At 44.3% G+C, this 26,713-nt stretch overlaps 1 protein-coding gene across 2 annotated transcripts in view; it reads left to right on the top strand.

Annotated features, from left to right (window-relative positions):
* The window catches only part of ECPAS (Ecm29 proteasome adaptor and scaffold), a 280,472-nt gene that overhangs the window by 233,062 nt on the left and 20,697 nt on the right, over positions 1-26,713 (top strand). The window contains exons 36-49 of one of the 2 annotated variants that reach the window (XM_063914681.1): positions 1,709-1,774; positions 2,624-2,713; positions 5,190-5,256; positions 5,841-5,932; positions 6,021-6,087; positions 7,922-8,113; positions 9,164-9,378; positions 16,240-16,283; positions 16,558-16,750; positions 18,451-18,592; positions 18,821-18,926; positions 25,554-25,642; positions 26,206-26,277; positions 26,391-26,454. In XM_063914681.1, the coding sequence (XP_063770751.1) occupies positions 1,709-1,774; positions 2,624-2,713; positions 5,190-5,256; positions 5,841-5,932; positions 6,021-6,087; positions 7,922-8,113; positions 9,164-9,378; positions 16,240-16,283; positions 16,558-16,750; positions 18,451-18,592; positions 18,821-18,926; positions 25,554-25,642; positions 26,206-26,277; positions 26,391-26,454 (1,499 nt within the window). The remainder of the gene's footprint in view (positions 1-1,708; positions 1,775-2,623; positions 2,714-5,189; positions 5,257-5,840; positions 5,933-6,020; positions 6,088-7,921; positions 8,114-9,163; positions 9,379-16,239; positions 16,284-16,557; positions 16,751-18,450; positions 18,593-18,820; positions 18,927-25,553; positions 25,643-26,205; positions 26,278-26,390; positions 26,455-26,713) is intronic. The other variant, XM_063914682.1, reaches the window with a different exon arrangement.

The raw sequence follows: 26,713 nt of genomic DNA, 5'->3' as shown, positions 1-26,713 counted from the left end.
AAATATATCTCAAGGAATGTAGTGACATTACCAACCACTGCATCCCACCTGCTCAAAATCCCGCCGGTGCGAAGTCCACGTAAGGGGCTTCGTTGCGCTTTGCCCCCCCCCCTTCCCCGCCGAACATCTCACAGCCGGGATCCCACCGTCGGTATCCTGACTGGCGGTCACACATGCCCAACCCGATCTCAAGGCTGCTGTGAGTTGCTACCCACTACTCAAAGTATGCATACATTACTATAGAACGAAGAAAAGTAAGTAGTCTCAAGGATGCACTGGGACCAAATTCATCATAATAAACGTTATATACTTTATTGGTATGTATTCAAATATGTATCAACTTTATTAATTCAATTAAAATTGGTGAAGCATAATACAAAGTCATGAAAAGAAATGCGTATTCAAATATATATATTTTACCAAAATATCCATTGTCGCTATTGTTCTATTTCAGTATATGATTTGTAATGGCTGCCTCGCTCATTTATATTGATATACTGTTCCTCTATTGTGACCAGGGAGATTAGTGGAATAGTATTTCCAGTACTTTGTGGGCCCCATAGCAATATTTTGAAGGGCCCCCTACTCAAATGTTTCTAGAGAGACACCTCTTCGCAGCAGTTGCTAATTTTATGCCCCATAATATTACCCTAGTTCATTTTCTGGACCATAGTAGTTCCTTGGTTTCTTCAATTAAGCCCCATAGCAGTGATTTAATTCATTTTCTGAACCATAGTAGCGCTGTAGTTCACATTAGGTCACATTTCAGGGCCCCAGTTCATATTATGCAACATTAATTCCCCTCCAGTTCATTTTATACCACATTACAATGAACAGGTCCAGGGGCGTAACAAGAGAGATTGCAGGTTCCAAGGCAAATATTTGTAAGTGCCCTTATCTACCACCGAATGATGAAATATATGTATATAAAACATGTAACTTTGACAGGTAAAAGGGGCCACTCTCAGCCCTGGACCCCATAGCAGCTGCACTGCCTGCACATATGGTAGCTATGCCCTTGAGTATTTCCTCTAGAGAGGAGATTAGTATCAAATAATGTAGCTATTGCCAAAATATCCAGGCATATGCTACTTAATTTACCAGTGTTAATATTAAATCATCAGTTTTGGGGCTAGTTAATCTAGCTCAAGTGTAATTAACAGCCTCTCTAGGATTTCTGTAATGTTATGTCTCCAGTCGCAACTAGTGTACTTTATTGGTGTTCCCTATATCTCCTAAATTTCATATTAGTAACCAGTTCTAAGTTAGTAGCTGTATGTAGCCAGCTCTGGTCAAGTGCTCTAAGGCCGCTCGGTTTGCTACGGCTGTACAGCTACTGAGTAAATGTCACAACATGTGTATTATGATATAGAAGTAACAACAAAAGTATATTGCTGTATAATTATAACATGGACAAAAGCTACTGCTTGCCTACAGCTATTTCACCTTAAGGGCTTTCTCGAGGAATGATGCCTTGAGAAAGCAGTTATGGAGAAACAGCTGTTTACATCTTTCTACTTCAGACGTTCAGAAATGTATCCTGTGAGGAGGGGCAATTGAAGGGTACTAGCAAACCGGCACTGTGAACTTAACTACTGTTATATACACATCCTCTAGTATTTTAAAATAAACCTTAATATGTTTTTGCTTAGATCTTTTGTGTTAGCCCTCAAACGTTCTAGATGTTAAAGCATGTGTTTGTGTGTAGGCTGCAATGGACAGTGCCAGACTGAATGCTGCTAAATCCTCTCCAATGATGGAAACCATAAATATGGTAAGTGTACTTACACTGTCAGTTAAAAGTAGTGTTTGTATCCTGGTCATTAGGCTAGTACATAAAGTCTCTGTGAGTTAAGTATTAAATAGGTGTGGTTAATTGAAATGACCTAAGCTAATGGTAGAGTGCAGATAAATGGAGATGATAAAAAATATAGCATAATTTCAAAAACAATCCGGAAAGTTGATGATGACATCTATTTTGTTAACTGTATCAGTTTTGCCTATTAAGCCGGTGATGCTTATAAACAGCATTTCTTTCAAGACCATCGGCCGGTTAAAATATTATTCATCAGTCTATCTTAAAAATTCCACTGTTCACAAGAAATAAATAGTTAAATTACCGTTTTAGCAAAACAAATTGTTATAACTACTGATTGGATCTGCACCATATAGGTGCAGATCCGTTTTTTCGTTTTTTGGGCAATATATTTTTTACAAAGACTTTATCATATTAAATACAAATAACACAATAACAGCGGAAGCTCTGAATGAAGAGTCTGAACAATCATAAGTGAGGTGAAATACTTATACAGACACCAACAAACATTTTATAAGTAGAATATGTACACCGGAAAAGACGGACAAACAGAGACGAGGGAATGCAGAGGAGGGAGAACATGAGAGCAGATAAATTCCTCCGTATAGCTTATATTAATGGCAAAGTAACATAAGATAAATGGTTAGATTTGGTGTTCAGTGATAATGAAGATAAAATAGCATGCTACAGCTGTGCGTGTAGTGTACTGTATCACAAATATATTTTAATCACATATACTGCGTTTAAGCAGGATATGAGAAAAGACCATTGTAATTCTGTGGGCTTTTTTCTTTTTCTTTTCCACAGTGCATTCAGCATCTGGATGTCAGTGTACTGGCTCAGCTGGTCCCAAAGCTGTGTGAATTGATCAAGAGTGGCCTTGGTCTGGGCACAAAGGTAGGTTGTAAAGGTTTATTTTCTACCTTTGTATTAATGGAGCACAGCTAAATGGTACAGAAGTTGAGGTCCTACGCCTCCTCAATTGATGACGACTTGTGGAATCCTTTGGGCCTAATTCAGATGTTGTTGGAGTTGCTATCACTGTTCTTCCTTGGAAGCAGCAGGGATAGCACTGTATGGTGATGCATTAGGAGGCGTCTATTACAAGTGCAGCCTACTGCTGCAGTAGTGATCCGACCTGTGTCCTAAGATGCAGTACCATATCAGCCACTCACCATTGGGCGGCTTGCTACGTCCGTAGCAGAGGCCAACGACTGATATCCCTTACCAATTCCCTTCCTGTAAATGGTGGCGGCATGCCTCCATTTTCACAAACTGAGGCTGTCACCTCCGCCTCCGAAATGGCAGAAGACCTTCAATCTCTGACAGTCTGCTGCCATTCTGCATCCTGTGTCGCAGTATCCATTCGAGCACACACACAACGGGTCCTGCGCATGCGCAAAGTACCGATAGTTGATGTTTTGCGGCACAGGGCGCAACTCCAGGCCCTATTTGTTGCATATGTTTGCGTCTTTGGGTGATTGTATGTATATTACTTATATATTTAAATTATCAGGTTTTCAAAGGTCAGTTATAAGGAAATTTAGGGCTGCATTACCATGGTTACCAACAGTACCTTCTTGAGATAACTGAAGTGATATCACTTGATTTTGTTTTCACATTTGGATAATATAAATCTTTATTTCTGTCTTGTGAGATGATGATGAACAAGACCAATAATTAAAAACTTTTCTTGAACAGCCAATGTAAATATGTTGTGGTCCAGAGTAATTTGTTTGCGGGCTTTATTTTTTTTAAAATGTTTTTTGTTTTGATGTTTAATTGACCACAACCCCTTTCAAGTTATTTTGTTTTTTAAGATCTATAATACATGGTGTAAATTCCTTTCAAGTAAACTTTTATTCATTAAGGTACGTATGTATGTATGTATGTATGTATCTATGTATGTATGTATGAGGGATTTAAAATAGTTTTGTAGCCATCCACAGCTTTACTAATCTTTCCATTAATTTGGCCTGATTACAAATTACATGACCAATGAGGTGGAGTGTTACATTTGGTCTGGTTCTGTGCACCTTCATTAGCATAAGTGAGGACTAGATGCACACCAAGTGGCAGATTCTGAGATGGGAGCAAAGCAAGCTACTGTAGTAACTTTGTATCTGAAATATACCATGTTACAATCCAAGGGGGGCAAATGCATGTATTAGCTTTGCATGCAGGGTAAATGCTGGCAGCTTTTGCATGTAGGCCAAACATGTTAGACAGCTTTATTTTTACACTGCAATTTAGATTGGAGTTGGGACACGCTCCAGCCAAATCTCTGTATATTACATCTGCCCCACATGCAATGCAACATGGTTTTGACCAGATACACATTAACTTGCGGTCTTTTTGCTCTGTGCCCAACTCAGAATCAGCCTCCAAGACTGGTTGGTTTGTGGAAGAGCTCATCAGGCTATGAGGGAAGCTGTGTACTTTATTCCTGTACTAGCTGTGAGGTGGCGCTGATCTACGCTCATACTTTACTTTTCCATCGGTTTCATTTTTTGCTGTCCATTGATTTTTCTTTATCTTTTTTTATTTGGTCCATTTGCCTTATTTAATGAATAAGGTAAAATTCTTTGAAGTACAGTAAAACGTGTGATACAGTAATGACAGCCTGATATCTCCTCATTGTTGTGATTAATGCAGGCAATAAATGAGGTTAAACCGATTAGTGGTTGTGGAGTGAAATGGAAAAGTTTTATGTAATGGAAGTGGTTATTCTGTGGCAATAAGATTGGACTCTATTGCCTGATTCAGACACAAATGGAAAGACAGCCATATCTGCATATGCGCTCATATGCCGCACAAAGAAATCAGCTACAGCGTACGCATGGGCTAAGCATATGCACACAGACTGAGTTGGCGGAGCCAGTGACCAATTGACAGAGCACTCTGTCAGTGGGCATTAACTGGGCAGCGACCATGCGAGCACACTTAACTCTTCTGTCTTGTCGGAGTGTTGTGGGCGGGTACGCTACAGTATCTTACATGATCAATAGTGTGCAGAAGGAAACTGGATGCCTGTTTCAGATGGATCTTTTGTGCCCCCTCACCCCACTCCCCTCCCCTCCAGATAAAAAAAGGAGAAGCATTGGGCCGGAGGGGTAGGCTTTGCAGAGATCTTCGGCATATATGGGCAGATCTTCTCATTTACATAAGTAGTCAGCCAGTCTAGTACAGAAAGAATCAGTGTACAGAGGCGTCTCCACAAGACCTTAGTGTTTGCTGGACAGACCATCTAGGAAGTAGTGCAAAACCAAAAATGTTTATTCTGTGCATTATAATGCTGTCCATTGTGTGCAGATCTTGTACATATTGTGTTGCTCTCAGCCATCATTTTCTTCTTTCATTGTTTATTCTGAAGGGTGGATGCGCCAGTGTTATTGTATCTCTAACAACACAGTGTCCGCAGGATCTAATGCCTTATTCTGGTATGTCTTCTTATACTGACTACACTGCCTTGTGCTTCACTTGTTAGTATACCTATTCCAAGTTATATTATGTCTGCAGGATGTTATAGAAAACTAATTTTGACAGTTAAATTCAATGTAAAGGGCCATTATACTGGATTAGGACACTGTTAAAAAATTATCTGTCAACACATTCGTCAGAGATAATTTATTAATGCAATTTACATATTCTACCATAGAATTTAAAGGCAGATAAGAGCCACTTGGCCCATGTATTCTTGATAAGTTGACTACAACTGCTGTAGAGGATGTAGGGGGTAATGCATCATGGAGTGTACATTATAAGGATATTAGAAGTGACTGTAACACTGTAAGGGTGCTGTAACCCTGTGATGCATATGGCTGAAGGCTACAGTAAGTGCCTATACAACGCTCATGTCTGTCGTAGTCTAGATATTCTTGCTAGAATGCCGTTATGGAAGATGGCACAAATACTGTACACATTCTGTAACTACCTGGACATAGCTTCAGCACAGCTGGGCATGTTATTCACAATACTTTTGGATTGAATTATTCTGGTACTTACTGAAATGATTTCTGCACAGGTAAACTCATGAGTGCTTTATTAAATGGACTAAGTGATCGTAACAGTGTGGTGCAGAAGTCCTATGCCTTTGCCTTGGGACATCTAGTTCGGGTGAGTTGTATACTCTGCTACATGTTCATGCTAAAGATTTGCATTGCACATTGAATTAGTGTTCTTTATACAATGTGTATTTTTACAGACAGCGCGGGATACTAGCACAGAGAAACTACTCCAGAAATTGTGTGCCTGGTACATGGAAAAGGAAGGTGAGCAGCTTTGGCACATCTCAGTTCCCTATAAACACACTATGAGGGAGGCGGAACATATTATCTATTATTTAGCACTACGCCATTATTTACCACTTTACAGAGATTACTTAATCATTCACATCAGTCCCTGCCCCATTCCAGTTTACTTTTCTCTACCACACACACCCACTCACTAGCTGTCTTTTGGAGTGTGGGAAGAAACTGGAGCACCTGCTAGACAATCCTGCAAACATGGGAATTACATACAAACTCCACACAGAAGGCCCTCATAAGAATCTTACCCATTAAGCCAATTCTGTCACTCTTGGAGTTTGTGCTTCTTCTCACTATTACCCTTAGTGACATGTTTCCCTCTGAGGCAGACAGCAATACTTATAAACTAGAAGGTAGGAGAAGTGAGAGTGTGAAGCCTATCCAGTGTGATACAGTACACTTATAAACTAGAAGGCAGGAGAAGTGAGAGTGTGAAGCCTATCCAGTGTGATACAGTACACTTATAAACTAGAAGGTAGGAGAAGTGAGAGTGTGAAGCCTATCCAGTGTGATACAGTACACTTATAAACTAGAAGGCAGGAGAAGTGAGAGTGTAAAGCCTATCCGGTGTGATACAGTACACTTATAAACTAGAAGGCAGGAGAAGTGAGAGTGTGAAGCCTATCCGGTGTGATACAGTACACTTATAAACTAGAAGGTAGGAGAAGTGAGAGTGTGAAGCCTATCCGGTGTGATACAGTACACTTATAAACTAGAAGGTAGGAGAAGTGAGAGTGTGAAGCCTATCCAGTGTGATACAGTACACTTATAAACTAGAAGGTAGGAGAAGTGAGAGTGTGAAGCCTATACAGTGTGATACAGTACACTTATAAACTAGAAGGCAGGAGAAGTGAGAGTGTGAAGCCTATCCAGTGTGATACAGTACACTTATAAACTAGAAGGTAGGAGAAGTGAGAGTGTGAAGCCTATCCAGTGTGATACAGTACACTTATAAACTAGAAGGTAGGAGAAGTGAGAGTGTGAAGCCTATCCAGTGTGATACAGTACACTTATAAACTAGAAGGTAGGAGAAGTGAGAGTGTGAAGCCTATACAGTGTGATACAGTACACTTATAAACTAGAAGGCAGGAGAAGTGAGAGTGTGAAGCCTATCCAGTGTGATACAGTACACTTATAAACTAGAAGGTAGGAGAAGTGAGAGTGTGAAGCCTATCCAGTGTGATACAGTACACTTATAAACTAGAAGGTAGGAGAAGTGAGAGTGTGAAGCCTATCCAGTGTGATACAGTACACTTATAAACTAGAAGGCAGGAGAAGTGAGAGTGTGAAGCCTATCCAGTGTGATACAGTACACTTATAAACTAGAAGGTAGGAGAAGTGAGAGTGTGAAGCCTATCCAGTGTGATACAGTACACTTATAAACTAGAAGGTAGGAGAAGTGAGAGTGTGAAGCCTATCCAGTGTGATACAGTACACTTATAAACTAGAAGGTAGGAGAAGTGAGAGTGTGAAGCCTATCCAGTGTGATACAGTACACTTATAAACTAGAAGGTAGGAGAAGTGAGAGTGTGAAGCAGTACACTTTTTTCAAAAAGCATTTTGTGTGTTCCTAGCGCTATTGGTACAGCAAGCATTTAATAAAAAAAGTGGACACCCAGGTTGGTGGAGATATACTAAAGATTCAATACAATTTATTCTAAATTATATTGCATTATAATAAACGTTCTCACAAAATGAATATACTGTAGGCCAACACTCTTCCATATAACCTGTCTGTGAGCTCTCTTGCAGTTAAATTGATTGCAGTATGTATAATGCGTTACTGCTATCTTCACAGAGCCGGCATACAGATCTGGATGTACTTTAACAGTTCACGCCATTAGCCGCTACAGCCCGGATGTGCTGAAGAACCACTCAAGCTTGGTATTGCCACTGGCTTTCCTCGCCATGCATGAGGTGTCAGATGAAGAGAAAGGGGAAAAAGAGGATTCGAACCTCTGGAGAGAAGTGTGGCAGGAAAATGTGCCTGGTATGTGAGGCACTTATAAGGCCGCAAGTTTAATGTTACAGTAGTAAATACAGGACTGTTTACACCTCTATTCCCATAGCACTCCAAATTTACTGTAACAGATTCTATAGTACTGTAAATGCAAGCTTGTAACTAAATAATAAGGTATTGTGAAATATGCTTTATATGCAAGTATCTGTAGTCTTTCCCTGTGTTGAATAACTGATTATTCTTTATCCGTTGTTACATTGATGCTGAATAGACAAGTAAATGAAACTTTGCACTGACTTAGAAAAAAATAATAAGGCCGGAAATGAAGGGCGATGGCAACACTTGTCAGAAGTCTACATTATAATAATACGTCATTGCTGCAGTCGCGCCAAGTCCCGTGAGGCTCTGCTAGCACCTGACGTCTTTTTTGCAGAAAATGCGTCTTAGTTGCAGCGCATTGTTATTAGGGCGCACCAGGAGGCTGTGCTGATTAATTTGACATGCGAAAACCGTATATCTGTGTGCGACTGAGTCTCTGAATCTGTATACAAAATGCTACAATATAGACATTGCAACTTTTTTCCAATACAAGTTCCGTATACAGTCTTGGTCACACACCATATACAAGTGTCGCATATCACATTAATCCGCACAGTCTTCTGGTGCATTCTAGCTATGTCATGGTGCGACTAAGATGCTTTTTCAGCAAAAAAAAGATGCCGGCACAAGCTGAGTTGCACTGGACCCGATGGCTCACTCGCGCCAGGCATCTAGCGCTGCGTGGTGTATTGTTGCTAGATGTATGAGGACACGTCTGTATGAGGTAATATACCCAAAAGGTTTGGCTATTAGTGTTTTATCCTAAAAATACACTAATTAGTGTGTCCTTTTTTAATAACCTAAATGAATACACAACCATATGCAACTGTTTAATTATCACCTTATTTGTGACTAAAATATTTTAGTGGATTTCAATTATAAATTAATCTTTCTAGTGTTCATTGCTGTGTGTTACGTTGGCTTGCTTTCTAGCTTCACCTCAGTATATTTAAAAAGTTAATTATTCTGTGACCTATGCAGGAAGTATCAGTGGTGGCATTCGATTGTACATGAAGGAGTTGATTACCATTACACAGAAAGCTCTGCAGTCTCCATCTTGGAAGATGAAAGCCCAGGGTGCTGCCGCTATAGCTTCCATTGCAAAACAACAGACTGGTTCTCTAGTTCCTCCACACTTAGGAATGGTAATCGGCACTCTCCTTCAGGGTCTGCCAGGAAGGACGTGGGCTGGGAAGGTATGAGATTTACCTCTAAATGTCATCTTTTCTGTGTAATTGACACTGTAATTTAATATAAAAAAGTTTACCTTTTCATTTGTTTTTTTTAATTGTTTAAGAGGTCACAGACTTCCGAATCTGGTGTACTCCCCTCCGTTCCCAACAGGCCACAAAGGATTTTCTCCTTCTGCCATTGGGAGACATATGTTTTAATCTAAGGTTAAGCTTCACCAACAGGAGGTCAGATCAGGGGGGAGATGTATAAAGCAGTGGAGAAGTTGCCCATAGCAATCAATCAGCTTTGAGGTAGCATTTATCAAGTACTTTCTGTACAATTATAGGTAGTAGCTGATTGGTTGCCATGGGCAACTTCTCCACTGGCCCACTTTTGCACTCTTTTCACTGCTTCATACATCTCCCCCAAGATCCCTTGTACGAGTATTACAAGGTACAGGAGGTTGTGGGCTTAGGTCCTGCTTGATCTTCATTGGGTTATAGTACTAATGGGATAAAAATTACTCTCATACCAGAAAAGCTGTGACATTGAGACCTCACAAGTCTTTATCATAACCAAGACTGAAAGCAGGTCCTTTGCTTTTTCTTGAATATTTGCTGTAATGGTTTTAAGCTCTACAATATGTAAAACTATTGATTCACCCCTGAAGAAGTCTTTTTAAGATCAAATGCATTGGGGGAAGTTTCCTTTTGTCAGGGTGAGAATAGTGGTTATGCATCTTACCCTCAGAGTGGTGGAACACATCCTTCTCAGATATTTATGTAAGCAGAAATTTACACTATTTTAACAAAGTTTTTTTAATCAGGGGAAAAAGTATTATATATCTAACAGTGGGTGTATTTTCTGGTATGAGGGTCTGCTTGCAGGATCCCTAATAAGATCACCTCTTTATGGAGAGTCTGGAAATTCGTACCATATATAATTGAACTTAAGTGAAGGAAGGTTTTTTTCTCTTACGTCCTAGAGGATGCTGGGGACTCCGTAAGGACCATGGGGTATAGACAGGCTCCGCAGGAGACATGGGCACTATAAAGAACTTTAGAATGGGTGTGCACTGGCTCCTCCCTCTATGCCCCTCCTCCAGACCTCAGTTAGATCCTGTGCCCAGAGGAGACTGGGTGCATTACAGGGGAGCTCTCCTGAGTTTCTCTGAAAAAATAATTTTGTTACGTTTTTTATTTTCAGGGAGCACTGCTGGCAACAGGCTCCCTGCATCGTGGGACTGAGGAGAGAGAAGCAGACCTACTTAAGTGATAGGCTCTGCTTCTTAGGCTACTGGACACCATTAGCTCCAGAGGGTCGGAACGCAGGTCTCACCCTAGCCGTTCGTCCCGAAGCCGCGCCGCCGTCCTCCTCCTCGCAGAGCCGGAAGATAGAAGCCGGGTGAGTATTAGAAGAAAGAAGACTTCAAAGGCGGCAGAAGACTTCAGTTTTTCTCTGAGGTAACGCTGCGCGCCATTGCTCCCACACACAACACACACTGCAGGCACGGATGGGTGCAGGGCGCAGGGGGGGGGGGCGCCCTGGGCAGCAATAATAAACCTCTAGGACTGGCTAATATATTATATAGGCTGCGGAGGCAGTAGATATACAATCCCCCGCCAGTGTTTGTAAATTTGAGCGGAACCGAAGCCCACCGCTGAGGGGGCGGAGCTTGGTACCACAGCACTAACCAGCGCCATTTTCTCCACAGTACACTGCAGAGACGCTGGCTCCCCGGACTCTCCCCTGCTGAACACAGTGACAGAGGGCAAAAAGAGGGGGGGGGGGGGCACTTATAATTGGCGCAGTGAGTGTATATTGTTATATATATATATATATATATATGCGCTGTTTATCTGGGAATTGTTTCCAGTGTCAGTTGGCACTGGGTGAGTGCCTGGCATACACTCTCTGTCTCTCCAAAGGGCCTTATTGGGGAACGGTCTCCAGATAGAAATTTCCCTGAGTGTGTGGGGGTGTCGGTACGTGTGTGTCGGCATGTCTGAAGTGGAAGGCTCTTCTAGGGAGGAGGTGGAGCAGATGATTGTGGTGTCTCCGTCGGCAACGCCGACACCTGACTGGATATGTTAAATGTTTTAAATGCAAATGTGGCTTTATTACATAAGAGGTTGGACAAAGCAGAGTCCAGAGATAAAGCAGGGAGTCAATCCATGACTTTAACTGTGTCACAGGGCCCTTCTGGGTCTCAAACGCCCACTGTCCCAAGTAGCAGACACTGATACCGACACGGAGTCTGACTCCAGTGTCGACTACGATGATGCGAGGTTACACCCAAGGGTGGCCAAAAGTATTCATTATATGATTATTGCAATTAAAGATGTTTTGCATATCACAGATGACCCCTCTGTCCCTGACACGAGGGTACACATGTTTAAAGAAAAGAAACCTGAGGTAAGTTTCCCCCCATCTCATGAGCTGAATGAGTTATTTGAAAAAGCTTGGGAAACTCCAGACAAGAAACTGCAGATTCCCAAGAGAATTCTTATGGCGTATCCTTTCCCGGCTAAGGACAGGGTACCTTGGGAATCCTCGCCCAGAGTAGACAAGGCGTTAACGCGCTTGTCCAAAAAGGTGGCGCTGCCGTCTCCAGATACAGCAGCCCTCAGAGATCCTGCTGATCGCAGGCAGGAAACTACCTTGAAGTCCATTTATACACATACGGGTGCCTTGCTCAGACCGGCAATAGCGTCGGCTTGGGTTTGTAGCGCTGTAGCAGCCTGGGCAGATACCTTGTCAGCTGACTTTGATACCCTGGATAGGGATACCATTTTATTGACCTTGGGTCACATTAAAGACGCAGTCCTATATATGAGAGATGCTCAGAGAGACGTTGGCCTGCTGGGTTCGAGAGCCAACGCCATGGCGATCTCTGCCAGGCGAGCCCTTTGGACCCGCAAATGGATGGGTGATGTCGACTCAAAGAGGCATATGGATGTTTTGCCTTACAAGGGTGAGGACTTATTTGGGGAAGGTCTCACGGACCTGGTTTCTACGGCTACTGCAGGTAAATCTACTTTTTTACCTTCTGTTTCCTCACAGCAAAAGAAAACGCCACAATATCAGATGCAGTCCTTTCGGTAGCATAAGTCCAGAAGAGGTCGGGGATCTTCCTTTCTCGTCTGAGGTAAAGGTAGAGTGAAAAATCTGGCGGCTACGGCTAGTTCCCAGGAGCAGAAGTCCTCCCCGGCTTCTACTAAATCCACCGCATGATGCTGGGGCTCCGCTGAGGGAGTCCGCCCCGGTGGGGGCACGTCTTTGACTCTTCAGCCACGTCTGGGTTCAATCAGAGGTGGATCCCTGGGCAATGGAAATTGTATCCCAGGATTACAAGCTGGAATTCGAAGACGTGCCTCCTCGCCGGTTTTTCAAATCGGTCTTACCAGCTTCTTCCCCAGAAAGGGAGGTAGTTTTAGCTGCAATTCAAAAACTGTGTCATCAACAAGTGGTTGTCAAGGTTCCCCTACTTCAACAGGGGAAGGGGTACTATTCAACCCTGTTTGTGGTCCCGAAACCGGATGGCTCGGTCAGACCCATTCTGAATTTAAAATCCCTAAACCTGTACTTGAAAAGGTTCAAATTCAAGAAGGAATCGCTCAGGGCAGTTATTGCCAGCCTAGAAGGGGGGGATTTTATGGTATCACTAGACATAAAGGATGCATACCTTCATGTCCCCAAATATCCGCCTCATCAGGCGTACCTGAGATTCGCTGTACAGGACTGTCATTACCAGTTTCAGACGTTGCCGTTTGGGCTTTCCACGGCCCCGAGGATTTTCACCAAGGTAATGGCGGAAATGATGGTGCTCCTGCGCAAGCAGGGAGTCACAATTATCCCGTACTTGGACGATCTCCTGATAAAAGGGAGATCGAGAGAGCAATTGCTGAAAAGCATGTCGCTCTCCCTAAGCGTGCTGCAGCAACACGGCTGGATTCCCAATCTACCAAAGTCACAGTTGGTTCCAACGACCTGGTTGACTTTCTTGGGCATGATTCTAGACACGGAACAAAAGAGGGTTTTTCTCCCGGTGGAAAAAGCCCAGGAACTCCAGAACTTGGTCAGGGACCTGTTGAAACCGAAAAGTGTGTCGGTACATCACTGCACGCGAGTTCTGGGGAAAATGGTGGCGTCTTACGAGGTCATTCCCTTCGGCAGGTTCCATGCGAGGATTTTTCAGTGGGACCTTCTGGACAAGTGGTCCGGGTCCCATCTACACATTCATCAAAAGATCAGGGTGTCTCTCTTGTGGCTGCAGAGTGCTCACCTTCTAGGGGGTCGCAGGTTCGGCATTCAGGACTGGGTTCTGTTGACCACGGACGCAAGCCTCCGAGGATGTGGAACAGTCACACAAGGAAGAAACTTCCAGGGACTATGGTCAAGCCAGGAGGCTTGTCTACACATCAACCTACTGGAATTGAGGGCCATATACAACGGCCTGCGTCAGGCGGATAATCTTCTTCCCGACCTACCGGTTCTGATTCAGTCAGACAACGTCACAGCTGTGGCTCATGTAAACCGCCAAGGCGGGACAAGAAGCAGAGTGGCAATGACGGAAGCCACCAGGATTCTTCGCTGGGCGGAAAATCATGTAAGCGCTTTGACAGCAGTCTTCATTCCGGGAGTGGACAACTGGGAAGCAGATTTCCTCAGCAGACATGATCTCCATCCAGGGGAGTGGGGACTTTATCAAGAAGTCTTTGCAGAGATAACAAGTCTGTGGGGGCTTCCTCAAATAGACATGATGGCGTCACGTCTCAACAAGAAGCTGAGGAGGTATTGTGCCAAGTCAAGGGACCCTCAGGCAGTAGTAGTGGACGCCCTGGTGACACCGTGGGTGTTTCAGTCGGGCGGCGACTTGGTCGGGTTCAAACACTTTTGCGAAATTCTACAAGTTTGATACCCTGGCTGATGAGGACCTACTGTTTGCTCAATCGGTGCTGCAGAGTCATCCGCACTCTCCTGGCCGGTTTGGAGCTTTGGTATAATCCCCATGGTCCTTACGGAGTCTCCAGCATCCTCTAGGACGTAAGAGAAAATAAGATTTTAAACCTACCGGTAAATCTTTTTCTCCTAGTCCGTAGAGGCTGCTGGGCGCCCGTCCCAGTGCGGACTAAATTCTGCAAGACTTGTATATAGTTATTGCTTACAATAAGGGTTATGTTACAGTTTTGATCAGTCTCTGACTGATGCTGTTTGTTTCATACTGTTGACTGGTTCGTATATTCCAGGTTATACGGTGTGGATGGTGTGGGCTGGTATGAATCTTGCCCTTGGATTAACCAAATCGTTTCCTCGTACTGTCCGTCTCCTCTGGGCACAGTTTCTCTAACTGAGGTCTGGAGGAGGGGCATAGAGGGAGGAGCCAGTTCACACCCATCTAAAGTCTGAGTGCCCATGTCTCCTGCGGAGCCCGTCTATACCCCATGGTCCTTACGGAGTCCCCAGCATCCTCTACGGACTAGGAGAAAAAGATTTACCGGTAGGTTTAAAATCTTATTTTTTTCCAGTTGGGGTATACACCATTTCGTCTTTCCAGGGAACTGATCTGGTTTTATTATTTGAACATACACAACTCTTTGGTTGACGAACAATTCTTTTTTTCCCCCCTCACACACCTGTTCGCACCCACTGGCAGTTATTCAATTGTTTCTGCCAATGGGATGGATAACATCATTTCAGCTTGCTGAAATGCGCAAAAAGTGACCAATTTGGGCACTCAAATGGGACTGTATGCATTGCGCCTATTATTTCAGGTTTAGCCATTTTACGCTGCTAAACCCGAATGCAATGGGTGTGATATGTGCGATAAAATAGATCAATTGAATATCACCCATAGATCTCCCATCACTTTAGACGGGAGATAGGGCGCGATATAACAACTGAATCTCGTCCTTTGAATCAGTAAGGCCTTTTAGTTTCCATCACATTTGTAAATAAAATTTAATAATATATTTACACCTATCGAAGCGTCCTCTTGTTGCCTTTTGTGTATTTATGGAATCCCTGAAAGGGAATGTGCAAGGTAAAAGCACTATGTACTGCTGATGTATTTGAAAAGATAGATCACAGGCAGTGGCGCTACCATGTCTGCTCCTGTGAGCTTTCACGGTTATCTTATATCAGGCATTTTCAACCACGGTCCTCAAGGCACACCAACAGTGCAGGTTTTAGTGATATCCAGGCTGCAGCACAGATGGTTAAATCAAAATAACTGAGCTACTAATTAAGTCACCTGTGCTGGAGCCTGGATATCACTAAAACCTGCACTGTTGGTGTGCCTTGAGGACCGTGGTTGGGAATGCCTGCCTTATATAGTCCTATGTGAGAGTGTCTGCAATGTTTTTTGGTGTCAGTGGTATACATGGTATGCTAATTTAAATTTTTCTTTGAGAAGAATTAAAGTAACTTCTGCCAAAATATCCCATTAAAGATTACTAGGAAATAATGAAACCATTCTACTTTAGTAGTGATCTCTTTTTCCCTAAACTTCTACATAACCTATTAAAATGTTGGCGTACACTATCTTGTAACACTAGGATGCATGTATTTTTGGGACAGGGTTTCAGGGAGTGGCTGGCGCTCTTCATCTTGCAAGAGTCATATTTGGTTGATGAAGTTGGTGTTGTGGTAATAGAGTCCAAGCTTAGTTTATTAATCCATGTTGTGATGCCACAGTTGGCCATATGCAAGCTTCTACACTGCTAGCAAACAGCCTTCTACTGTCCTACTGCACTGCCCTTACTAGTGGATTCCCATTCCCAGTCATGGTAGCAGAGGGTTTCCACTGCATATTTGTTACCAATGGATCTAGCTTGCATACATCATTGCACAATGCACACTCATTATTACTTTTTATTTTGCAGGAAGAGCTTTTAAAAGCTATTGGGACAGTGGTATCCACTTGTAGGTAAGTACATTATAACAAGGTTACAAACCCCAGCTGCAGTCTTTATGTTCTGTGCTGTACACGTGTAGGTACAATGATCATACTACTATTGTACACTTTAGTCTTTTCTGTAGTATTGTCTTCATATGGAAATTTTATTTTTCTTATATACAAGCATGATTTGTTTTTCACTTAATCTTAAGAATTAATTACAAGTGAAGAGTGCTGTTAGTTGTATGTGTCATATCTGATAATCAGTCATTTAATGTATGACTGACGTGTTTGTTCTGTACAGTGAACAGCTGAAGGACCCAGCTCCTGAACAGCCCAGTGTAGAGGATATTATTCAGGCTGTATTGAAAGAATGTCGGAAAGAGAATGTCAAGTACAAGATTATCGCGCTGAAGTGTGTGGCTGATGTACTTGAATCCACTAAGGAGGATCGCTTCCAAGACTTGTCAGATATCCTCTTTCCCCTGATAAAGAAGGTACGTTTATACACACGATTGGCAACGTCAGAAAACATTGTTATGCTCTGAGATTGTCTCACAATAATATCTACATAAATAACATTTGTATACACACAATCACCCTTCATTATCCCTTATCATACACTGTGATTATTTCAGTGACATGAAGAACTGCTTCCAAAAACATGTGTTTATGCCAGAGTCCCCGCCATGAATGTGCTGTATGTCAAGACTCTTATACCCCTTTCACATCGCACTGAAAACCCGGTACCGACACGGCATATTGCCGTGTCGAAACGGGTCCGTGTGCGATGTGAAAGGTCCAATTGTGAATTAGCGGGTCGCCTGAACCGGTAATTCAACCCGGTAAAAAAGAAGGGTTCTTACCGGGTTGATTACCGGGTCAGGCGCAGTGTGAATGGGAGCCGTTCCGATGCGAATCGGCTCCCATTCACAGCATAGGCAGAGGCGGCGCAGGAGATGAGCTCATCTCCCGGCGGCGCCTCCACCCCCGCTGCTGCTGCTCCCTCCGCTGCTATGGCAACCGACCCGGTATATTGCCGGGTCGGAAAGCCAGCAGAGGAGCGCAAATGCCGGATCCCACCCGGTAAGTACACGTTTGTCTTACTGGGTAGGATCCGTCATTTGCGATCTGAATGCGGTATTAGTGAATCTTATTACACTAAGGGGTCTATTCATGAAGCAGTGAAAAGTGTGGAGAAATGAGCCAGTGGAGAAGTTGCCCATGGCAACCAATCAGCATTGATGTAACATTTATAATTTGCATACTATACAGTTGTACGGAGCAGCTGATTGGTTGCCATGGGCAACTTCTCCACGGGCTCACTTCTCCACTCTTTTCACTACTTCATGAATAGACCCCTAAAACTCTGTCAAGTTAAGCTTATACAACATTCAACAATGGAATGAGTTAATGCAGTAGACTAGATATTAGTGTGCCTATGCGATAGAGAGCACTGCATGGGACACAGTGCTTGGGAAGTCACGAACATTGCCTCCGATTGTTGGTCTCCATAATATGCCAAAGATCATTCTCCCCCCAGCTTTGCTGCCTTGAGAAATGTGTACTTTTTCGTTTTTCTATGTAGACGTACTGAAGTGAAGTTACACACAAGGTCATCCATGTAATCACTGGCAGCATAATATAAATATATAGTTTTCCTTAAAATTCAAAGACTGAGCAGAAAAAGTCTTCACTGTTTCAGATATACTAACCAGGGCAAAATACAATTAATGAATATATTGAGATTGTTTACCTTCAAACTATGGCAATCCATTCTTTGGGTGATCTTCACAGTTAGTCATACTTCAAAGTATGTTACAGTGACCTGTAAACTCTGGCTAACTGCACCCTTAGTAAGTATGCATAGTGCAATGACTGCTTTGTGCCCTGCTGTGACTGGCTATAGTAAAATTGTTAGCTTCACTAAATACCCAGATATAGAGCCTAATGAAGCTAAATGCATGGTAATATTGTATAGTCCAATACTACATTAAAACCCCAAGTTCATTCCTTTTATATTTTATATAGAGCTGCACTATTTCCCAACATACTGTAGATGATTTGCCTACATATTAAACCTACTAATCTTTTCCATTTTCAAGTTTTATCTTACAGAAAGATATTTTACACAATAAAGGCTGAGGGTCAATGTTTGTTTTCTAACGAATACCCTTCTTTCTGTTTGTCCATCCAGACATCCCTAGAAACGGTGGGCGCTCGGTCACCAAAGGAGGAAGAGGGTGAGAATGAGAAAACCAAAGAACTCCAGACAGAGTCTCTGGTGTGTGCCTTCTCTACTCTAGGCAAGGCCTGGCCCCAGAATGCTGACACACAGCGTAAGTTCCGTAGTATGCCAGACACAAGTCTGAATGTTCTAGCTAGGCAAGAAAAATTTAAACAACGTTAAAACGAGTGTAAGTGATTCAATGGTTAACTTTCTACACATATCTTATGTGAGTAGTAAGCAACTGTTTTGGCTGATGTTAGTCACATCTGGGATAGGATGATCTATGTAAGCAAGATGTATTTTCACAACTGTACATGTCATTTCCATGGTACAATAGGTTGCTATCGGCTTGAAGTGTGCAAGCTGATGTGTGAAAGGCTGAAGCTCAGCACGTGGAAAGTCCAGAATGCTGTCCTACAATCCATGAATGCATACTTTCAGGGGTAAGTTTAGCCACACCAAGCTAAATATTTAGGGGGGTATTTATCAAAGCTTGGAGACGGATACAATTGTGAGATGTAATGTACTAGCCATTTAGCTTCTACCTTACATTTCTCTAAGGTCCTAGTGGATGCTGGGGACTCCGTAAGGATCATGGGGAATAGACGGGCTCCGCAGGAGACAGGGCACTTTAAGAAAGAATTTGGATTCTGGTGTGTTCTGGCTCCTCCCTCTATGTCCCTCCTCCAGACCTCAGTTTGAATCTGTGCCCGGACGAGCTGGGTGCTACTTAGTGAGCTCTCCTGAGCTTGCTATAAGAAAGTATTTTGTTAGGTTTTTTTATTTTCAGAGAAATCTGCTGGCAACAGACTTTCTGCAGCGTGGGACTGAGGGGAGAGAAGCAGCCCTACTCACTGAAGATAGGTCCTGCTTCTTAGGCTACTGGACACCATTAGCTCCAGAGGGATCGTACACAGGATCTCACCCTTTGTCGTCCGATCCCGCGCCTCTGTCCCCCTCGCAGAGCCGGAAGACAGAAGCCGGTGACAGAAGCAAGAAGACTTCAAAATCGGCGGCAGAAGACTCCAGTCTTCAAACTGAGGTAGCGCACAGCACTGCAGCTGTGCGCCATTGCTCCCACATTGCACCCACATACTCCGGTCACTGTAAGGTGCAGGGGTGGGGGGGCGCCCTGGGCAGCAGTTAGGAACCTCTTGGCAAAAAGTGAGCATATATACAGTTGTGCACTGTATATATGCATGAGCCCCCGACATTATTTTACACAGAAACGCGGGACAGAAGCCCGCCGCTGAGGGGGCGGGGCTTCTTCCTCAGCACTCACCAGCGCCATTTTCTCTCAACAGCTCCGCTGAGAGGAAGCTCCCCAGGCTCTCCCCTGCAGAAACACGGTAGAAGAGGGTAAAAAGAGAGGGGGGGGCACATAAATTAGGCGCAAAAGCTTTATATACAGCAGCTACTGGGTTAACAATAAATTACTGTGTGATTCCTGGGACATATGGCGCTAGGGTGTGTGCTGGCATACTCTCTCTCTGTCTCTCCAAAGGGCCTTGTGGGGGAACTGTCTTCAAAAAGAGCATCCCCTGTATGTGTGTGGTGTGTCGGTACGCTTGTGTCGACATGTTTGACGAGGAAGGCTATGTGGAAGCAGAGCAGGAGCAAATGAATGTGGGGTCGCCGCCGACGGTGCTGACACCTGATTGGATGGATATGTGGAAGGTTTTAAATGATAATGTTAATTCCTTGCATAAAAGGTTGGATAAAGCTGAAACCTTAGGACAGTCGGGGTCTCAGCCCATGCCTGATCCTATGTCGCAGAGGCCGTCAGGGTCTCAGAAGCGCCCACTATCCCAAATTGTTGACACAGATATCGACACGGATTCTGACTCCAGTGTCGATGGCGATGATGCAAAGTTACAGCCTAAATTGGCTAAAGCCATCCGTTATATGATTATAGCAATAAAGGATGTGTTGCACATCACAGAGGAAACCCCAGTCCCTGACAAGAGGGTTCATATGTATGGGGAGAAAAGGCAGGAGGTGACCTTTCCCCCTTCACATGAGTTATGTGAAAAGGCTTGGGAATCTCCAGCTAAAAAACTGCAGATTTCCAATAGGATACTTATGGCGTATCCCTTCCCGCCATCGGACAGGTTACGCTGGGAATCCTCCCCTAGGGTGGACAAAGCTCTGACACGCTTATCCAAGAGGGTAGCCCTGCCGTCACAGGATACGGCCACCCTTAAAGATGCTGCGGATAGAAAGCAGGAGAGTACTCTGAAGTCCATTTATACACATTCAGGTACCTTACTAAGGCCGGCAATTGCGTCGGCCTGGGTGTGTAGTGCTGTAGCAGCATGGACGGATACCTTATCAGAGGAACTTGATACCTTAGACAAGGATACTATAGTAATGACCCTGGGGCATATAAAAGACGCTGTCCTATATATGAGAGATGCTCAAAGAGACATTAGCCTTCTGGGCTCTAGAATAAATGCAATGTCAATTTCTGCCAGAAGGGTCCTGTGGACTCGGCAATGGACAGGCAATGCCGACTCAAAGAGGCACATGGAGGTTTTACCTTACAAGGGTGAGGAACTGTTTGGGGACGGTCTCTCGGACCTGGTCTCCACAGCTACTGCTGGAAAGTCAAATTTTTTGCCGTATGTTCCCTCACAACCTAAGAAAGCACCGTATTACCAAATGCAGTCCTTTCGATCACAAAAGAGCAAGAAAGTCCGAGGTGCGTCCTTTCTTGCCAGAGGCAGGGGCAAAGGAAAGAGGCTGCATAACACAGCTAGTTCCCAGGAACAGAAGTCCTCCCCGGCTTCCACTAAATCCACCGCATGACGCTGGGGCTCCTCAGGCGGAGCTAGGCCCGGTGGGGGCGCGTCTCCGAAATTTCAGCTACAAGTGGGTTCACTCCCAGGTGGATCCCTGGGCGATAGAGATTGTGACTCAGGGATACAAGCTGGAATTCGAAGAGATGCCCCCTCACCGATACCTCAAATCGGCCCTGCCAGCTTCCCCCTTAGAGAGGGAAATAGTGTTAGCTGCAATTCACAAATTGTATCTTCAGCAGGTGGTGGTCAAGGTTCCCCTCCTTCAACAAGGAAAGGGTTATTGTTCGACCATGTTTGTGGTACCGAAACCGGACGGTTCGGTCAGACCCATATTGAATTTAAAATCCCTGAACATATACCTGAAAAGGTTCAAGTTCAAGATGGAATCGCTCAGAGCGGTCATCGCAAGTCTGGAAGGGGGGGATTTTATGGTGTCTCTGGACATAAAGGATGCATACCTTCATGTCCCCATTTATCCACCTCATCAGGAGTACCTCAGATTTGTGGTACAGGATTGTCATTACCAATTCCAGACGTTGCCGTTTGGTCTGTCCACGGCACCGAGAATATTTACCAAGGTAATGGCTGAAATGATGGTGCTCCTGCGAAAGCAAGGGGTCACAATTATCCCATACTTGGACGATCTCCTCATAAAGGCGAGGTCCAGAGAGCAGTTGCTGCTCAGCGTAGCACGCTCTCGGGAAGTGTTACAATAGCACGGCTGGATTCTAAATATTCCAAAGTCGCAGTTGATTCCTACGACTCGTCTGCCCTTCCTGGGCATGATTCTTGACACAGACCAGAAGAGGGTTTATCTCACGATGGAGAAGGCTCAGGAGCTCATGACACTGGTCAGAGACCTATTAAAACCAAAACAGGTGTCGGTGCATCACTGCACGCGAGTCCTGGGAAAGATGGTGGCATCATACGAGGCCATTCCCTTCGGCAGGTTCCATGCGAGGACCTTTCAATGGGATCTGTTGGACAAGTGGTCCGGATCACATCTACAGATGCATCGGCTGATCACCCTATCCCCCAGGGCCAGGGTGTCTCTTCTGTGGTGGCTGCAGAGTGCTCACCTTCTCGAGGGCCGCAGATTCGGCATTCAGGACTGGGTCCTGGTGACCACGGATGCAAGCCTCCGAGGGTGGGGGGGCAGTCACACAGGGAAGAAATTTCCAAGGTCTGTGGTCAAGTCAGGAGACTTGCCTTCACATCAACATCCTGGAACTAAGGGCCATATACAACGCCCTAAGTCAAGCGGAGACCCTGCTTCGCGACCAATCGGTGCTGATTCAGTCAGACAACATCACCGCAGTGGCTCATGTAAACCGCCAAGGCGGCACAAGAAGCAGGGTGGCGATGGCGGAAGCCACCAGAATTCTTCGCTGGGCGGAGAATCACTTAAGAGCACTGTCAGCAGTGTTCATTCCGGGAGTGGACAACTGGGAAGCAGACTTCCTCAGCAGGCACGACCTCCACCCGGGAGAGTGGGGACTTCATCAAGAAGTCTTCGCGCAGATTGCAAGTCAGTGGGAGCAGCCACAGGTGGACATGATGGCATCCCGCCTCAACAAAAAGCTACAGAGGTATTGCGCCAGGTCAAGAGACCCTCAGGCGATAGCTGTAGACGCACTAGTGACACTGTGGGTGTTCCAGTCGGTTTATGTATTTTCTCCTCTTCCTCTCATATTCAAGGTGCTGAGAATCATAAGAAAAAGAGGAGTGAGAACAATACTCATTGTTCCGGATTGGCCAAGAAGGACTTGGTATCCAGAGCTGCAAGAAATGCTCACAGAGGACCCATGGCCTCTGCCTCTAAGACAGGACCTGTTGCAGCAGGGGCCCTGTCTGTTCCAAGACTTACTGCGGCTGCGTTTGACGGCATGGCGGTTGAACGCCGGATCCTAGCAGAAAAAGGCATTCCGGATGAGGTTATTCCTACGCTGATAAAGGCTAGGAAGGACGTGACGGCTAAACATTATCACCGTATATGGTGAAAATATGTTGCTTGGTGTGAGGCCCGGAATGCTCCTATGGAGGAATTCCAGCTGGGCCGTTTCCTTCACTTCCTGCAGTCGGGAGTGACTTTGGGCCTAAAATTGGGTTCCATTAAGGTCCAGATTTCGGCCCTATCCATTTTCTTTCAAAAAGAACTGGCTTTTCTTCCGGAAGTCCAGACGTTTGTAAAGGGAGTGCTGCATATTCAGCCTCCTTTTGTGCCTCCTGTGGCACCTTGGGATCTTAACGTGGTGTTGAGTTTCCTGAAGTCACACTGGTTTAAACCACTCAAAACCGTGGAGTTAAAATTTCTCACGTGGAAGGTGGTCATGTTATTGGCCTTGGCTTCAGCTAGGCGTGTGTCAGAATTAGCGGCTTTGTCATATAAAAGCCCCTATCTGGTTTTCCATATAGACAGGGCAGAATTGCGGACCCGTCCACAATTTCTGCCAAAAGTGGTGTCATCCTTTCATATGAACCAACCTATTGGGGTGCCTGTGGCTATTTGTGACTTGGAGGATTCCGAGTTACTAGAAGTGGTCAGGGCTTTGAAGGTTTATGTAGCCAGAACGGCTAGAGTCAGGAAAACTGAGTCGTTGTTTATCCTGTATGCACCCAACAAGCTGGGTGCTTCTGCTTCAAAGCAAACTATTGCTCGCTGGATCTGTAACACGATTCAGCAGGCTCATTCTGCGGCTGGATTGCCGCTTCCAAAATCAGTAAAAGTCCACTCCACAAGGAAGGTGGGCTCTTCTTAGGCGGCTACTTGGTTGGGTTCAAACACCTTTGCAAAGTTCTACAAGTTTGATACCCTGGCTGAGGAGGACCTTGTGTTTGCTCATTCGGTGCTGCAGAGTCATCCGCACTCTCCCGCCCGTTTGGGAGCTTTGGTATAATCCCCATGGTCCTTACGGAGTCCCCAGCATCCACTAGGACGTTGCAGAAAATAAGATTTTACTTACCGGTAAATCTATTTCTCGTAGTCCGTAGTGGATGCTGGGCGCCCGTCCCAAGTGCGGACTTCTTCTGCAATAGTTGTATATAGTTATTGCTTCAATAAGGGTTATGTTATGGTTGCATCAGGGTTGATCTGATGCTCCATTGTTGTTCATACTGTTAACTGGGTAAGTTTATCACAAGTTACGCGGTGTGGCTGGTATGAGTCTTGCCCTGGATTCCAAAATCCTTTCCTTGTACTGTCAGCTCTTCCGGGCACAGTTTCTCTAACTGAGGTCTGGAGGAGGTACATAGAGGGAGGAGCCAGAGCACACCAGTATCCAAATTCTTTCTTAAAGTGCCCTGTCTCCTGCAGAGCCAGTCTATTCCCCATGGTCCTTACGGAGTCCCCAGCATCCACTACGGACTACGAGAAATAGATTTACTGGTAAGTAAAATCTTATTTTTACAGGCTGTGTAAGCATCTTCTTAATATCCCTACTTTTTACTGCTTGAGTTTTCCCAATAAAGTAAGTGGTACAATTGGCAACATGGTACATAGAGTGTACTTCATTATATAAGCACGTCCTTGGCTGTCTTAGCAGAGAACATGCTTGTACAATATATCAGTTACGCTGAACTATTATGAAAAGATCAGTTATGCACATGTTGGGGCAGATTTAGTTCTCAGTAATGTGCTGTCTCTATGTTCGGCTGCACACATCATCCTTTATTAGCCAAACATCGCTTATTTTCCTGTGTACCGCAATGGGTTCTGAAGGAAAATTATTACTATTACTGGGTGCAAAGTGCCTTCCCAAGCAGAGAGAACTGAATCTCCCCTTTTTTCTATTGACAAAGGTGTATATGTTCTGCAAAGATGCACCTTTTTGTGCGCTTTATGAAACACATTTTAGCATTAGAAAATAATCCTTTAGGTGCCATTATCTTGGCTTCCTTATGATTTTTGTGTTGTGCATGGTTTCAAGAAGAAAACTAATGTGACGTTGCAGGGGCAATAGTCTGTGTATGCAGACGCACTCCTTCTGCGCGGGTGTATGCAGACGCACTCCTTCTGCGCGGGTGTATGCAGACGCACTCCTTCTGCGCGGGTGTATGCAGACGCACTTACTGGGCTAAAATTTTAAATTTTGTGAGATACCGCAAGGATATCGGGAATACAATATTAAGAGCAAAGACTACTGAAACTAAACGTGATTCTTTTTTTTGTTGTTGTTATCCCACATATCTGTATTATAATTGCTGGGTTACTGTTGTACTAAAGGTCCTACCCTGTTAGTTGAATGTGTTTGGTATTGTTTTTCTTTCCAGGTTACGGATTTTAGAAAAGGGGCATTCGGACATATTTGCGCTTACAGAAATCCTCACAGAGGCCTGTCCAGCGATAGCACATTCTCTAGGTACCTCATTGCAGTATATATTGGTTACTTGTCTCCATACTTCCCCTCCCCATGCTTCTGTTTGCCTCGCTAATCCTATAATGCACTACAGTTTAGTCCTGTGCCCTTCCCTAATGTGAGCCAAGCGTTTAAACTTAGCTTAATGCAGTGGAAAACATGAGATTACAATTCTATTTATTAAAGTCTACCAGTCATTTTCTTTTTAACACATGTAACATGAAACCTGAGTACCGGTATATACGTTATATCAATGTGTAAGGATTAGCTTACATACCGTTATTGGGGAAAATTCCACCATGAACATATTGAAAATAATTGTATTCCAACACAATCATAGGCTTCAATTAAATTCATGTCCCCATATATGCACTAAGTATTAGAAGCATAAGAACTATGAGTGTACCTGTGTGATAGTGCTGAGATGGTAATGAGCAGATTGCCCCAGAGAACAGTATAGTCATTATATCACTAGTGTTTAGCCATCAGTATTTTCCTGGCATAGGTTCTCCTAAGTGGAGGGCAGTTTCTCTTCACTTACTATATATTGTTTTACCTCCTGATAGAAAACAAGAATTACTCCTCTGTAAGAACGGAAGCACTCTCTGTATTAGAGCTACTACTAAGGAAGATTGAAGGTAAAAACTTACTGAAGGGAAAAACAAAAGGGCTGATTCTGGGTTGCACGCAGTGTAAATGTCGCACTCCGTTGGCTGATGATTTAATTCTGCGCATGTGTTCCCATTGTTAGCACTCAGAGACACAGAACAGAATCAGGTGCACGGGCTGGGAAATCCAGTGGACACACCTGGGAGGTAACAGATGGGGGGGTTAAGCATAGCATGTCCCTGTACAATGACACATAACCGCTTACAGAGGAGGCCATGGTCAGACGGCAAAAACTGCACCTGCCATAGGGTTGGTGCACGTTTCCATAGTGCACTGACGGTGGGTCTAAAGATTCACAGAGGCAGAACTGCACCTCTGCAAGACGCTGCCAGTGGGTGTCTCAGTATTGATGAAATTGGCTGTTACATTAACCTAAGACGACACTGCAGCAATATATGCAGCCAT

This window comes from Pseudophryne corroboree, chromosome 1 (genome assembly GCF_028390025.1).
Source record: "Pseudophryne corroboree isolate aPseCor3 chromosome 1, aPseCor3.hap2, whole genome shotgun sequence".
In the NCBI taxonomy this organism is placed as follows: Eukaryota; Metazoa; Chordata; class Amphibia; order Anura; family Myobatrachidae; genus Pseudophryne; species Pseudophryne corroboree.
The sequence above is the reverse complement of the archived record's forward strand: the minus strand, read 5'-3'. Positions and strand labels throughout refer to the sequence as shown.